The sequence below is a fragment of the Gossypium hirsutum genome, chromosome D02 (assembly GCF_007990345.1).
Source record: "Gossypium hirsutum isolate 1008001.06 chromosome D02, Gossypium_hirsutum_v2.1, whole genome shotgun sequence".
In the NCBI taxonomy this organism is placed as follows: Eukaryota; Viridiplantae; Streptophyta; class Magnoliopsida; order Malvales; family Malvaceae; genus Gossypium; species Gossypium hirsutum.
In genome coordinates this window covers 71,396,688-71,412,171 of record NC_053438.1, presented here as the reverse complement: position 1 = coordinate 71,412,171, position 15,484 = coordinate 71,396,688, and the positions used below count along the sequence as shown (strand labels likewise).

At 38.3% G+C, this 15,484-nt stretch overlaps 5 protein-coding genes across 5 annotated transcripts; 1 reads left to right on the top strand and 4 right to left on the bottom strand.

Annotated features, from left to right (window-relative positions):
• Positions 1–509: 509 nt before the first annotated feature.
• On the top strand, positions 510–1,231 carry LOC107908147 (auxin-responsive protein SAUR67). Its single transcript, XM_016835402.2, has one exon. It carries the CDS (start codon positions 698–700, stop codon positions 1,139–1,141), a length of 444 nt encoding a protein of 147 aa, XP_016690891.1. The 5' UTR covers positions 510–697; the 3' UTR covers positions 1,142–1,231.
• Positions 1,232–2,254: 1,023 nt separating this feature from the next.
• On the bottom strand, positions 2,255–2,675 carry LOC107927898 (auxin-responsive protein SAUR68). The gene has a single exon (XM_041089282.1). It carries the CDS (start codon positions 2,663–2,665, stop codon positions 2,255–2,257), a length of 411 nt encoding a protein of 136 aa, XP_040945216.1. The 5' UTR covers positions 2,666–2,675.
• Positions 2,676–10,910: 8,235 nt separating this feature from the next.
• On the bottom strand, positions 10,911–11,572 carry LOC107908149 (auxin-responsive protein SAUR67). The gene has a single exon (XM_016835405.2). It carries the CDS (start codon positions 11,450–11,452, stop codon positions 11,009–11,011), a length of 444 nt encoding a protein of 147 aa, XP_016690894.2. The 5' UTR covers positions 11,453–11,572; the 3' UTR covers positions 10,911–11,008.
• A 966-nt stretch (positions 11,573–12,538) lies between these two features.
• LOC107908150 (auxin-responsive protein SAUR63) lies at positions 12,539–13,259 on the bottom strand. Its single transcript, XM_016835406.2, has one exon. The coding sequence runs from the start codon at positions 13,071–13,073 to the stop codon at positions 12,630–12,632; it is 444 nt and encodes a 147-aa protein (XP_016690895.1). The 5' UTR covers positions 13,074–13,259; the 3' UTR covers positions 12,539–12,629.
• A 1,298-nt stretch (positions 13,260–14,557) lies between these two features.
• LOC107907674 (auxin-responsive protein SAUR68) lies at positions 14,558–15,381 on the bottom strand. Its single transcript, XM_016835008.1, has 2 exons — positions 15,328–15,381; positions 14,558–14,968 (listed from the first exon to the last, which is right to left on the bottom strand). The coding sequence occupies exons 1-2, from the start codon at positions 15,379–15,381 to the stop codon at positions 14,558–14,560; spliced, it is 465 nt and encodes a 154-aa protein (XP_016690497.1).
• Between the last annotated feature and the right edge of the window lie 103 nt (positions 15,382–15,484).

Sequence of the window (15,484 nt, the reverse complement as noted above, 5' to 3'; positions counted from 1 at the left end):
TTTATTTTTGGTCTAAGCACTTGCAATATTTATTATTTGGTAAAAGCAGCTGACGTTTTACACGTAGGAATGGATTAAGATGTAAAGTTATGCTAATTGAGCTGGGTGTACCATACACATAGGCTTTGGCGCATTAAAGTAAAATGATACCATACCCATACCCACAATTCAATATCTTTATCAATACAGAAAATATGACAATCAGCTGTTAGCAACATGTTGGAGCCATTAACAGACAGATGAATGTGAAAGTAGATAACGATATGAGATATCTGAAAGCATAACAGCCTGGAAATAAAGACATTTTGCACTAAGTACAGTCATTTGGGGTCTACTCCTGTTTCAGACTTGTACAATCCATCAATCCAGGTTGCAGTAAACTAGCACCACAATTTCTTGTTGTTGGGTAATATATCCAGAACATATTGTGGGGTACTACAATGCCTGCTGTTGCACTTGCAGATGCCACAATTTATAACCACATGGTGTGGCTTCCATTGAGTCCCTACAATGAGTTGCTTCATTCAAAAGACTTCCTTTGGGATGCCAGTTTGTGTGTGTATATATATATATTCATCCAATCCCCGTTTTCATCAGCTCAGCACAACGAAAGCTCTCCAGTTTCCTAATATCTTTACATTCACTTCCTCCTCTTGTCCAACTAAATATTTTCCCTTGCTTTACAAAAGCAAACAAGATGATCAGTTCTAAGAAACTCATAAAATTAGCAAGGAAATGGCAAAAAATGGCTGCCATTAAGAGAAAAAGAATCACCTTCTCAAGAACTAGTGGTGATGTTGTTGACACAACCAGTTGCAGCACATCACCAGCGGTCAAGAAAGGTCACTTTGTGGTATACAGCGCAGATGAAAAGCGCTTTGTGCTTCCATTGGAATATCTGAAGAACAAAATAGTAATGGAGCTGTTCGACTTGGCAGAAGAGTTTGGTCTATCAAGCAATGGGGCTCTCATCTTGCCTTGTGATGCAACCTTTATGGAATATGTAATTGCTTTGATCAAAAGGAAACCAAGTAAAGCTGTGGAGCAAGCACTGATTCTTTCTATAGCCAGTGATTATTGCATATCTTCGTATCTTTATCAAAAAGAAACAAGCCAGCAGTTACCAATATGCAGCTTCTGAAGCAAAACCTTTTTTTTCTCATATTGTAATTCAACCCATTCCATTGTAGATTAAAGTACATAATGCAAAAGAGTCGGAATTTTTGTTTCACATGTTTCGTTTTCTTGAATCTTGACATAACTTCTTGGCTATAATATTAGCCACACAATTTCATACAACTAAAGACTTATTATCATATCAAACAGTACGATTGTTGAACAGTTCCACCCCAAAAAGAAAACTATATATAAGATTCAAATTGAAATCCTTCTCTTTTAGTCCTTGATTTGGCCTGCCTTTCCTTTTTCCTAGTAAATTGGTCTTGTTCTCAAACAAGATCCAAATCCTTGAAAAAATCAAACAAATGAAAGCCAAAGTGAAGATAATAAATAATTTATTTGAATATTTTAAATCTAAGACTACAGTATTACAATGGACATAAGCGATGCTTTCTTCATATTTTTAGTCCCATGCCCTTTGCTCAAAAAAATTGCATATTCCATGAAGGCTGAATCACAAGGGAAAATACCTAAAAGAAAATTTTTGATCGGTGCAATCAAAACTTTTGGTAATTCAATAATCAAGTTATAAAATCGGTGCAATCAAAACTTTTAGTAATTCAATAATCAAGTTATAACTTTTTTTAGTTCAATGATCAAAACAAAAATCTATTAATAATTCAGTGATTAATAGTGTAATTTACTCTTATATTTTATGATTAAGTCGAATTGAGTTAGATTCAAATTCAGATTAATCAATTGAGCTTTTGGGTTTGGATCAGAATTGACGTGTTTAAAGTAATCTAATACACTGTGGAGCAGATAGAAATAATCAGGGATGAACCCGAGGCCCTTATCGAAATGAAACCCAGTTTTAGAATATCCATTTGTTGCTTCGTCCATACCCACCAAGGTGGATTTGGGTCTTCTGCTTTCTCAGAAAGGACCAAGCAACAGATTCATGCAGTTGTTTTAAGGTTATAGGATCGTGGCGTTTATGTCGTAGTGAAAGTTAAAAGAGCAGTAGCCATGGAAGCAGACAACTAAAACATGAAACAAAAAATGGGAGCTTTCTCATTATATATCTAAATGTAGAATGATGTTATCGTTTACAAAATTGGAAAAAGAAAATGCTTTAGAAACTCCATATTGGTAACTGTTGGCGTGTTTCTTGCTGATAGAGATTCAACGATGATGATGATGCGCAACGGGCATTAACATTAGACATAATCAATTCTTTACTTGCTTTCCTTTTGATCAATCCAATTGCATATTCCATGAAGGTTGAATCAAAGGGCAACGTGAGGTGTCCATAAATGCTTGAAATTCCAAATTCTTCTTCCGCCAAGTTGAACAACTCCATCACTATTTCGTTCTTCAGATATTCCAAAGGAAGCATAAAGCGCTTCTCATCAGTGCTATACACCACAAAGTGACCCTTCTCCACCATTGATGCTGTGCTCGAGAATGTGATTCTTTTTCTCTTAATGACTGCATTTTTTTGCCATTTCCTTGCCAACTTGATAAGCTTCTTTGCACTGATCATCTTGTTTGCTTTTGTAAACCAAGGGAGAATATTAAGTAGGACGGGAGGAGGAAGTGAATCTAAAAGATCTTAGGGAACTGAAAAGCGTTTCTTGTGCTGCACAGATGAAAACTGAAGATGGATGAATATATATATAGAACAATAAAAAAAAAGATATCTCGGTAACGAATTATACATACATACATACATACATACATACATACATATACCAAAGTTCAAAAGCAGTTATTGGAAATTGGCCAACCATGCTGCTGTTACATTTTGTGGTTGAAGTGCATGCAGCTTGATGACATGCTGCAGCACATATGCTTGCTGTAACAGCAAGGTTTCTCTTTAGTTTCATTCTAATTAATCTAGTTTAAAATGGACAAGTTGATGACAACTTGATGCATTAGGTGTTGAATGACTAGTTTAGGTGGCTTGTTTATGTGTACAAGCAATGTTTTAATAGTCCCAATGCTGATTAGTGGGGTTAGTTGACTATTTGGTGATGTATTTGACTATAAATGTATGTTTTTTCTAGTTGAATGAATGAGCTGAATGAGCTATCAGCCATTAGCTCCCTTGCTGCACATTTGTGAGCAAGTAAAAATGCTTCTTGCACCTTGCTTCATGTTCTGTGCTCTTGTTCTCTCTTTTGTTGCTGCCTCTTGCACCAACAATTGGTATCATGAGCCTATGTCTTACGGGACCATTGATTTTGCTTCCCCTGCTTGTTGAAAAGAAAGAAGCTGTCAAAGCACAAGCAAGTCATTAAGGACTGCTTGTAGAGAAGATAATATCGGCTCAAACTTATAAGATCCCCAAACTAGCTTGAATAAGCTGAAGGAGGAGTTTAAAGGAAAGGTGTGAGCTTTCCAAATGTGCAAGCTTAGCAAGATGTCAAAGCTGCAAGCTTAGCAAAGTGCGAGCCTGATGAAGACACCTGTTGAAGACAATATGCAAAGATGTGAGTCTGTCAAAGGTGTGAGCTCAGCAACATGTGGAAGCTCAATGCGTGTTGTATAGTTGCAAGCCTCTTGAAGACAGTAAGCAAAGTGTGAGCCTGTCGAATTGCAAGCCAAAATGGCAGAATGAAGGCAAGCAACTATACTCACGAACTGTTTGTGCAAGAAGAAAATGAATTGGTCAGCTTGAATCAAAGCATCTAAGAGCTGCCAAGTTCAAAAAACTTGATGAATGACTGGTATTTGCAGCATGGAGTCCAAGGAGGAGTATTGGAAATTGGCCAACCATGCTGCTGTTACATTTTGTGGTTGAAGTGCATGCAGCTTGATGACATGCTGCAGCACATATGCTTGCTGTAACAGCAAGGTTTCTCTTTAGTTTCATTCTAATTAATCTAGTTTAAAATGGACAAGTTGATGACAACTTGATGCATTAGGTGTTGAATGACTAGTTTAGGTGGCTTGTTTATGTGTACAAGCAATGTTTTAATAGTCCCAATGCTGATTAGTGGGGTTAGTTGACTATTTGGTGATGTATTTGACTATAAATGTATGTTTTTTCTAGTTGAATGAATGAGCTGAATGAGCTATCAGCCATTAGCTCCCTTGCTGCACATTTGTGAGCAAGTAAAAATGCTTCTTGCACCTTGCTTCATGTTCTGTGCTCTTGTTCTCTCTTTTGTTGCTGCCTCTTGCACCAACAGCAGTCCTTTGAATGAATCAACTACATGTAGGGAGCAAAACCATGTGGTTAGGAAAGTAGCGAGTTGGGCATGTCTGGAAGGTAATGGAAGTGGTCCAATGGCCCACATGTTATAGATAAATTACGTAAAAAGAAAAAAAAAAGTGTGGTTCTAATTTACTCAACTCTGGATTGATGGGTTTTTATAATTTCTTAAGCATGAATATTGACCCCCAAAAGAGTCTACTTAGATTGAACGTCTTTATCTCCAGGCTGTTATGCTTTTAGATATCTCGTATCGATATCTACTTCACATTTATCTGTCTGTTGATGATTTCAAGAGATTGATAACAGCAGTGATGCTGGTCGTCAGGTATACATTTCTGTACTGAAGGCTTTGAATTGTGGGGTTAAATATTGTAGCATTTGGATTCAATCCACTTCCCAGACAATAGGCTTCAATTTGTTTTAGCTGTCATTACTTGATAACTATTATGATTGGATAGACATAAAAAAATATATCTACCTTCTGAGTAAGATAATATCTTTATGCAACTAAGCTTTTAATCATCTCTGACTTTCACCACTGTTTGGACAAGTTGGTTTATAAACAAAGTTTTAGAATGCAGCTTCTTTGGTGATTGTTGGAACTAAGAAAACAAATGAATGAAATTTGACAGAAACTTGAGCTTGAAGGCTCGATGTCTTGCTGAGCAAACAAGAAAATCACCTAAGACCTTTGAGCAAATTGCTTGAGTAAAAACCAGAAAAAGGAAGAAGAATTCTGAATAATTTCATTAACAATGAATTGAGGCTAAAATTCATCACAAATACCACTCAATAAGCTGGTCAAAATAAGCAAAATTGTTGGTGCTGTAACTGAACTAACAGATTCAGTGCAGACTTGTTGAGCAAGTCTTGTGACTTGCTGAGCAAACAAGAGAATTCGAGCAAGAGGAAGGAAGAAAAGCTAAGAAAAATGAGAGAAAAGTTGATGAACAAACTGAACTTCATTCATAGGTTGAACAATGGCATAATGCCAATACATAAACCAAGCAATTTGCTTGTCAAAATCTGCATAATGATACCTAATCATCACCTACTACCACTAATACATTGTAACTTGAAAAACTAAGCTTGCACACTTAAACAAAGCTGACTTAACAGCTCAATTGTCATCAAAATTACATCAATCATAAACCTAACATAGTTCTAAATGAACTAAAGTACATTACATTAACTTAAGATTACAAGATGAACAAAATAGGAACAGTTCAGCTCGTTCCAACAGCTCCTGCATGACTTGGTCTTCATGGCCTGCATGTTGTCGAGTTTGCTGCATGCTGAACCAACTTCATCACTCCTCCTTGGTTTGCATGGAGCAAACACCTAGCTTCTTTCTTAGACATTCGAACCTTGTGACACTAAGGGCTTTAGTTAAAATGTCTGCAAGTTGATCCTCTGAATTACAGTGGATCAGCTTTATTTCCTGAGCTTGCTCCATTTCTCGAACAACATGCAGCTTGATGCTGAAATGTTTTGTTCTTCCATGGAACACTGGATTTTTAGCAATTGCTACTGCAGATTTGTTGTCACAGAAGATCTCAGTAGCTTCCTTTTGATGCACATTCAAGTCAGCCAATATTTTCCTTAGCCATATGGCTTGGTTGACAGCGCTTGCTGTTGCCACATACTCTGCTTCAGCAGTAGATTGAGCTACTAGACTTTGCTTCTTTGAGCTCCAGCAAAACATGGCTGAACCAAGGTTAAAAGCATACCCTGAGGTGCTTTTCATGTCATCTATCGAGCCAGCCCAGTCACTATCAGTGTAGCCAATCAGTTTCAGATTTCCTTCTTTGCTGTACTTCAAACCATAGTTTAAAATGCCTTTGACATATCTCAGCACTCTCTTTGCAGCTTGGAAATGCTTCTCATTGCAGCAATGCAAGAATCTTGAGAGCAATCCTACAGCATACATAATGTCTGGTCTAGTGGCAGTCAAGTATAGCAAGCAACCAACTAGACTCCTGTAGGTTGTTTCACAAACTTTCTTAAAATCACCTTGGCTCGATAGTTTTTCTCCAACAGCAACAGGTGTTTTAGTTGCCTTGCTGTTTTGCATGGAGAACTTGGTCAGAATCTTTGTGGCAAAGCTTCTCTGGCTTAAAAATATCTCATTCTGTATTTGAGATACCTCTATTCCAAGAAAATATGACATCTCCCCAAGATCAGACATTTCAAACACTTCCTGCATCTTGGTCTTGAAGTCAGCCAGCACTACTCGATCTCCTCCTGTCACTAGAAGATCATCAACATACAGGGACACAATGAGTTGTATTTGTGTCCTTTGTTTCTTGACATACAATGTTGGCTCACTCTTGCTTCGATCGAATCCCAGATCAGTCAAGTAGCCATCGATTCTGCTATACCAAGCCCTTGGAGCCTGTTTTAATCCATATAGGGCCTTTTTTCAGTTTGTAGACCATATGCTCTCTGCCAGCTATTTCAAACCCTTGTGGTTGTTCAACATATATATCTTCATCTAAGAAACCATTCAGAAAGGCTGATTTCACATCAAGTTGATGGATTTTCCACTCGAGCTGTGCTGCTAAGGCAATCAGCAGTCTGATGGTGTCGAGCTTGGCCACTGGTGCAAAGGTCTCCAGGTAGTCCAATCCATACCTCTGACTGAACCCCTTGACAACTAGCCTTGCTTTCAGCTTGTTCAAGGTACCATCAGCATTCTGCTTGGCTTTGTACACCCATTTCACCCCAATTACCTTCCTTTTGACTGGCCTTTCAACCAATTCCCAGGTCTGGTTCTTCTCAATCATGCTGATCTCCTCAGCCATTGCCTGCTTCCACCCTTGCTGAGCCTCAGCCTCTTCAAAGTTGCTTGGTTCAGCTATGGCTACATGAGCCCTTTCATAAATCTCAGCCAATGACCTTGTTCCTCTGACTGGTTCATCATCAATATCCATTTCAGGGACATTTTGGTCTGGCTCAGCTTGGTCTGCTGCAAGTTCTTCAGAAACTTTTTCAGGTTCATGTCTTTCCCAGTTCCAACATGACCTCTCATCAAATACCACATCCCTGCTTACTGACACTTTGTTTATTGAAGGATCTAAAATCCTATAGCCCTTCTTAACAGTGCTATACCCCACCAAGACACCAGGTCGAGCCCTTTCAGACAATTTGTCCCTTTTAACAGCAGGTACATGTGCATAACAGATGCATCCAAAGACCTTCAGATGAGCCAGTGATGGCTTGAAGCTAAACTAGGCCTCGAATGGGGTCTTTTGATCCAAAGCCTTGGTTGGAAGTCTATTTTGAATGTAGGTTGCAGTGTTAACTGCTTCTGCCCATAGTGCTTTAAGCAGATTCTTCTGAATCATCAAGCACCTGGCCATATCCATCAAACTCCTATTCTTCCTTTCACTTACCCCATTCTGCTGAGGTGTATATGTGTTGGTAAGTTGATGTTTGATGCCTGCCTTATCACAGAAGGCTTGGAACTGAGCTGAGGTGTACTCAGTCCCATTATCAGACCTTATGGTCTTCAGCTTGCAGCCTGTTTCAGTCTCAGCAGCAGTTTTGAACTTCCAAAACACAGTGGCCACCTCTGATTTCTGTTTTAAGAAGTAAATCCAGCAATATCTCGAGAAATCATCAATGAACAGTATGAAATACCTGTTTCCACTTAATGACTCAGTCTTCATAGGGCCACACACATCAGTATGCACCAGTTGGAGTTTTTCAGAGGCTCTCCAGGCTTGATTCGAGGGAAATGGGAGTCTGGCCTGCTTTCCTAGCTGACATACTTCACATACATCATCATGGTCCACTGAGTTGATGAAGTTTTCAGCTAGGTCTTCTCTGACCATTCGGGCCATCGATCTGAAGTTGGCATGTCCCAGTCTTTGATGCCACAGCTTGGATTCATCTGTAGTGGCTGTGTAGGCAATGTCTGACTTTTTTGTCCAGTCAACCACAAAGCTCTTATCAGCCATAGGGACTGCCATCAGTTTGGATCCACTTGGATCACTAATTTGGCACTGGTGGTCTTTAAACACAACTGAATAACCTTTTTCCAGCAACTGAGCTATGCTGAGCAGGTTTCTGTCAATTTCAGGCACCAACAGCACATTTGAAATCACTTTGGTACCTGTAAGGGTGCATATCAGCACATCACCTTTGCCTTCAGCTTGAATAAAATGACCATTTCCTATCTTGACTTTAGTTCTGCAGCTTCTGTCTAAAGACTTGAAGATTGCAGCATCAGGTGTCATGTGGTTGGTACATCCACTGTCTAGGAGCCAACCAGATGAGGACCTTTCCTAAGCAGCTGAGCATGACACAGCAAAGACTTGCTCCTCTTGATCACTGTCCTCCTTAGCTACTCGAGCCTCAGCTTTCATCTGTTGAAACTGATTCTGCCTCGATTTGGTCTTACTCTTGCAGACTCTCTCAACATGACCCTTCTTCTTACAATGCTGACACACAGCATCTGGATTGAACCAGCATTTTTCTTCTGAATGACCAGCCTTTCTGCAGTGCTTGCAAGTCTGACCTTCTCTCCTTGCAGCATCATTCTTTGGCTTGTCTCTCCAGGCCTTCTTGCCTTTGTAGGCAGTATTTGTTCTTGCCTGAAAGGCACCTTCTTGGTGCTCCTCCAGTCTGCTTGCTCTCCTCTGCTCTTGAGCATATAGAGCATTGATCAACTCTGTCAGGGAGATGGTGGACAGGTCCCTTGAGTCCTCGAGAGATGAGATTTTTGCCTCATACCTCTCAGGCAGAGTTGCTATAACCTTCTCCACTATCCTAGCTTCATTGAACTGCTCTCCAAGGAGCCTGATGCTGTTAACCACAGCCATAATCCTGTCAGAATATTGCTTGACAGTTTCTTCTTCCTTCATCTTCAAATTCTCGAAATCTCTCCTCAAGTTTAACAACTGTTGCTGCCTTGTCCTTTCTGTCCCTTGAAACTCTTCCTACAACTTGTCCCAGGCCTGTTTTGGTGATTCACAGGCCATAATCCTTGTGAAAATCACATCAGACACTAAGTTTTGGATGCAAGACATAGCTTTGTGCCTCTTGGTCCTTTCATCAGCATGCTGCCTGATCTGAGCCACTGTTGAATTAGCTCTAAGTGGCTCTGGTTCAACATCAGAGTTGACCACCTCCCACAGATCGAAAGCCTGCAGGTAGGTCTTCATTTTGACCACCCATATGTGATAGCCTTCTCCATTGAAGACTTGAGGTGCAGCTGGTGAAAAGCTTGATGAAGCCATGGATTTGTGTAACAGATCCCTTAAGAAATAGGCTCTAGATACCAATTGTTGGTGCTGTAACTGAACTAACAGATTCAGTGCAGACTTGTTGAGCAAGTCTCGTGACTTGCTGAGCAAACAAGAGAATTCGAGCAAGAGGAAGGAAGAAAAGCTAAGAAAAATGAGAGAAAAGTTGATGAACAAACTGAACTTCATTCATAGGTTGAACAATGGCATAATGCCAATACATAAACCAAGCAATTTGCTTGTCAAAATCTGCATAATGATACCTAATCATCACCTACTACCACTAATACATTGTAACTTGAAAAACTAAGCTTGCACACTTAAACAAAGCTGACTTAACAGCTCAATTGTCATCAAAATTACATCAATCATAAACCTAACATAGTTCTAAATGAACTAAAGTACATTACATTAACTTAAGATTACAAGATGAACAAAATAGGAACAGTTCAGCTCGTTCCAACAGCTCCTGCATGACTTGGTCTTCATGGCCTGCATGTTGTCGAGTTTGCTGCATGCTGAACCAACTTCATCAAAAATGTCACCTAAACATTACCTAACCCCACTAATAACATTGTAACTTGATAAACATTGCTTGTACACTTTGAAAAGCTGATTTATCAGCTCAAACTTCACCTAATTACATCAAGTACACTAACAACTTAGTTATAATCTAACTAAGTTACAGAACATCATTTGAAAGTAACAAAATGAAACAGCAGCTTGAATTTCAGCTGCAACTGCATGGCTCGGGCTGCATGGTCTGCTCCTTGTCTGCATGCAGGCCAACTTCAACAGTGATTAACATGGCAGATAAATGTGTTCAGGTCCTATATGTTATCTGGTGTGCTCTTCTTCTTTAATTATCTGGTGTGCTCTTCTTCTTTAATATTTTGTATAGTTATACTCAGTCTTAAAACAACTCATTATTTTTAATCCTTTTGTTCCAAATTAACTATATGATCTCAGGAAGGAAAAATGAAATTCCAAACTATCTGTCCAATTCCAAAGATGACTAGATGAGATGAGTCCAAGCCAATTTGGGAGCTGAATCACTTCGGCTTTCATTTGTTTGATTTTTTTCAAGGGTTTGGGTCTTGCTTGAGAATAAGACTAATTCACGAGGAAAAAGGAAAGGCCTGATCAAGGATAAAAGAGAAGGATTTCAATTTGAATCTTTTATATAGTTTTCTTTTGGGGGTTGAAAGTGTTTGATTATAGTTTTGTTTGACATGATAAGAGGTTTTGAATGATAGGCCAAAACTGCTTGTTCAAAGTCTTTATTTGTATGAAATTGTAACTAATATTAGATTCAAGAAACTAAACATTTGAAACAAAAATTCTGAATCTTTGCATTATATACTGTAATCTACAATGGTGTGGGTGAATTACAAGATGAGAAAACAATGGTTTTGCTTCAGAAGCTGCATATTAGTAACTGTTGGCTTGTTTCTTCTTGATAAAGATATGAAGATATGCAATGATCACTGGCTATAGAAAGGATCAGTGCTTGCTCCACAGCTTTACTTGGATTCCTTTTGACCAAAGCAATTACATATTCCATAAAGGTTGCATCACAAGGCAAGATGAGAACCCCATTGCCTGATAGACCAAACTCTTCTGCCAAGTTGAACAGCTCCATTACTATTTTGTTCTTCAGATATTCCAATGGAAGCACAAACCGCTTCTCATCTGCACTATATACCACAAAGTGACCTTTCTTGACCTCTGATGATGTGCTGCAACTGGTTGTGTCAACAACATCACCACTAGTTCTTGAGAAGGTGATTCTTTTTCTCTTAATGGCCGCAATTTTTTGCCATTTCCTTGCCAACTTGATGAGTTTCTTTGCACTGATCATCTTGTTTGCTTCTGTAAAATGAGAGAGAATATTAAGTAGGACAAGAGGAGGAAGTGAATGTAAAGATCTTAGGAAACTGAAAAGCTTTTGTTGTGCTGAGCTGATGGAAACGGGGATTGGATGAATATATATACACACAAACAGGCATCCCAAAGGAAGTCCTTTGAATGAAACAACTCAATGTAGGGACTCTATAGAAGCAAAACCATGTGGCTATAATTCGTGGCATTGCAAGTGCAAGAGCAGGCATTGTAGTACCCCACAATATGTTCTGGATATATTACCTAACAACAAGAAATTGTGGTTCTAGTTTACTGAACCCTGGATTGATGGATTGTACAAGTCTGAAACAGGGGTTGACCCCAAATGACTCTACTTAGTGTAAAATGTCTTTATTTCCAGGCTGTTATGCTTTCGGATATCTCATATCATAATCTAATTTCACATTCATTTGTCTGCTAATGGCTCCAACATTTTCTAACAGCATATTGTCATACTTTCTGTATTGATAAATATTTTGAATTGTGGGTTTGGGTATGGTATCATTTTAGTTCAATGCGCAGATCATATGCTCCAAAGCATATGTGTGTGGTATACCCTGCTCAATTAGCATAACTTTACATCTTAATCCTTTCCTGCCTGTAAAACTCCAGCTGCTTTAACCGGATGATAAATATTGCAAGTATTTAGGCTGAAAAGAAAAGAGTATCCACTTTCTGACTGAGATATCTTATTTTCACCACTTCTTGAACAAGGTTACTCATAAACAAAGTAACAACCCATAATTTGTTTCCCTGCCTTTTTCACTTTCTGTCTTCTAAGCTCATCAAAATGTATAAAAATGTATTAGAAAGCAGCTTCTATGGTGAGTAAAATAAAACTATTGTAATATGGCAGATAATTTGAGTTCCTATATATTATTTGGGGCACTCTCCTGTAATACAACCATATAATTTCAAGGATCCGTGGCATGCTGGTTTGAAAATAAAACTAACCATCAGCGGGAAATATAGATACCAATTTTGATTATATATTTGCGGTAAAACTGTTTAGTTTGGAATGAAGTTGTTGATGTAATATTGAAGATAAACAAAAATTCTGATGTTTTTCATTGTATATTTTAATCTACAAGGGTGTAGATCAATTACAAGATGTGAAAAGAAAAAGAAACTTTGCTTCAGAAGCTCCATATTGGCAACTGCTGGCTCGTTTCATGCTGATAATGATTTGATGATGAGCAACGACTACTGGCTACCGACAGGATCAATGCTTTCTCTATATCTTTACTTGGTTTCCTTTTGATCAAATCTATTACATATTCCAGGAAGGGTGCATCACAAGGCAAGATTAGAAGTCCATTGCCTGGTACACCAAACTCTTCTTCAGCCAAGTTAAATAGTTCCATGACTATTTCATTCTTTAGATATTCCAAAGGAAGCACAAAGCGCTTCTGATCCGCACTGTATACAACAAAATGACCTTTCACAACCGTTGTCGATGTGCTGCAACTGTTTGTGTCAGTATCCAAGGTGGCTCTTGGTAGTGTGATCCTTTTTCTCCGGATTGCAACCATTTTTTGCCATTTTCTTGCTAACTGGACAAGCTTCTTAGCACTGACCATCTTGCTTTACTCTTAAGGTCAGTGGGAGAGATTCTGAGATGAGAAGAAAAAGAGGGAAGATTTAGGTATTGAAACTCTGAATTTCTGAATGCAGTTGTTATGCTGGATATGAGGCAATGGAAATGGGATGTATATATAATCACAAGGTGAGAGACAGTCCCTTTAATCAATTAGTACAATTCTGGTATCTATTGGAAACAAAGACATGTGGTAGGCAGATATGAGGTGTAATCTGCTAGGTGGGCATGTTTGCTTTTATTGGATGATTAGATCAACAAGGTGGAGCACTTAAAGAAGTACATGCACACATCTTTATATATAAATTAGGTCCAGTAGTATTGGCTCATGGTCAGTTGATCACAAATTTCACCAGGCGCATTTATGATCTTGTTCAGATTATATTTATATCATGACCATCCAGTCACTTCTTTACGGGGACAAGAGAAACAAAGCCATGCAATTGAAAGTTGTGAGATGGAGAGGTACTTTTTGTGAGATGGGGATGTTTACTTTGTTAGACAGCAGCATCTGTTGAACTTATCATGTTCTAATCTAACATCCAACAATCTTTATACACCATAGAAGTTGAGAAAAATTGATAACCAAATAAAAATAAGATAGTTGGCAAAAGTAGGCAGACTGGGTCATCCTTGTTCTGTACATATTTGGTAGTAGAACAATGACTACTGGACCCAACATGTGATTCATTATAGGCAAAGACAGATTTTTGGAAGACAGACTCCTATTTAACTAACTATGATTATTCAGATATAGACTAAGAGGAAAATCAGTAATTTCTATATGGAAATTTGGAAGGTTATGAACCCCTTTTTTTTTTGTTCTGAAAATGACAGAGTTTGAGTTCGGTAGTACTTGTTCAGAGTTAAATATGTACCTAAAATGATGTTCTTGTTGGTATAAAAACAAGTGATAAGACAAGGGCAGACTACATTGTTTGATAGACTATGTCTTTGGTGAGTCCAAAATCTTGGTCAAAACTTTATAACCGAGAGTGCAGAAAAAGAATAAGATATTCTAAATTTTACTTCCGATGGCCATAAACCAGGATCCACCAACTAATTTTGCTCATTACAAGGTCAGGGAATTGTACTTTTCTCGTCCTTGTTGCTTTGCTGAGATGTGCGAATTTGCAGTATCCATCTTTCAGTTTGTACTCCTCAGTGACGTATCGCTGCTTCGCGATTACTTTGACATATTCTCTCTTGTTGGTTAAATAAAGATTATATATGGAAAATGAGTAATGATGTGCAACAGAAATAGGAGATTTCATAACATTATATACAGAAAACGAGTAAAGATATGGTGAAAATTAGTTCTCAACAATGTCAATTGCAACTTGCAAAATTAGAATGATTTTAAAATGAACCATCTTTTGGCAATACAATATGATACTGACTAATTTACACCCAGGAAAAGATGTTTTTGTATATCAGAGTTCTTTACAAGATTCATAGCCAAATCACTCAGAATCCAAAAACAAGTGACTGTGTATCTTCATGTCCTTGATTGAAATTAGTATCTGACGAGAAACAATATGTAGAAATGGAATTGACCACTGCTCTCTCCAAATCCTTGGATAATCCTCGTTTCACAATGGAGATAATGTAGTTCATGAAAACTGAATCACATGGCAATGTTATAGGTCCATCACTTGGCAGTACGAACTCCTCTTCAGACATTTTGAAGAGTTCACGGAAAATGCAGTTGCTAAGAAACGCCAAGGGAATCACGAAGTGCCTCTTATCCGTTGTGAAGATAACAAAGCATCCTTTAACAACCACTGATGATTTTTCATAATGATTTACAGCACCAGAAGCCACCTTTCTATTAGTCCTTGCTGAGGTAATTCTTTTCCTTCCAACGGTTGCTATCTTCTGCCATTTTCCAGCCACTCCAATAAGCTTCCTTGTAGTAATCGTGCTTACTTAGTGTATGTGTTGTGGATGGAAATATTAAAGCAAGAAAATGAAAAGAAGGTCAATTCGTATTCGAAGTAGTCACTCCTGAAGAACTATAATTCCTTGCGATGCTTTCCTTGTGCTGTGTGTATTTCAATGCCGAAGCTTGTAATCACTTCCTATTGGAATTTGCGTTTGCAACTCTGCATGAGATTCTTTCGATGCTAGTTATGACCAATTAGGGAATTCCAAGAGTGAAATTTTGAAGATAACGAACTTTATAATATCCTATAAAGTATTGTAAAGAGTACGGAATTCATGCCTTGATGCTGTACCTTGATGCAGTCCAAAGCCTGCGGATAAAACCATGTGCTTTGTTGTGGTGGCATATTCAATGCTAGCTTGTAATAGTTAGATGAAGATATTGAACAACAAAAGGACATGTGGAACAAGGGGGAAAAAGCATTCGAAGGTTCCTTATCAGAGTTGGTT

Excerpts from the sequence above, each read along its gene's own strand:
- LOC107908147 (XM_016835402.2), top strand. The coding sequence starts at position 698 with ATGATCAGTTCTAAGAAACTCATAAAATTAGCAAGGAAATGGCAAAAA.
- LOC107927898 (XM_041089282.1), bottom strand. The coding sequence starts at position 2,665 with ATGATCAGTGCAAAGAAGCTTATCAAGTTGGCAAGGAAATGGCAAAAA.
- LOC107908149 (XM_016835405.2), bottom strand. The coding sequence starts at position 11,452 with ATGATCAGTGCAAAGAAACTCATCAAGTTGGCAAGGAAATGGCAAAAA.
- LOC107908150 (XM_016835406.2), bottom strand. The coding sequence starts at position 13,073 with ATGGTCAGTGCTAAGAAGCTTGTCCAGTTAGCAAGAAAATGGCAAAAA.
- LOC107907674 (XM_016835008.1), bottom strand. The coding sequence starts at position 15,381 with ATGCCACCACAACAAAGCACATGGTTTTATCCGCAGGCTTTGGACTGC. Across the intron at positions 14,969-15,327 it reads AGGCTTTGGACTGCATCAAG|AAGATAGCAACCGTTGGAAG; the intron begins GTACAGCATCAA and ends GGAAAATGGCAG.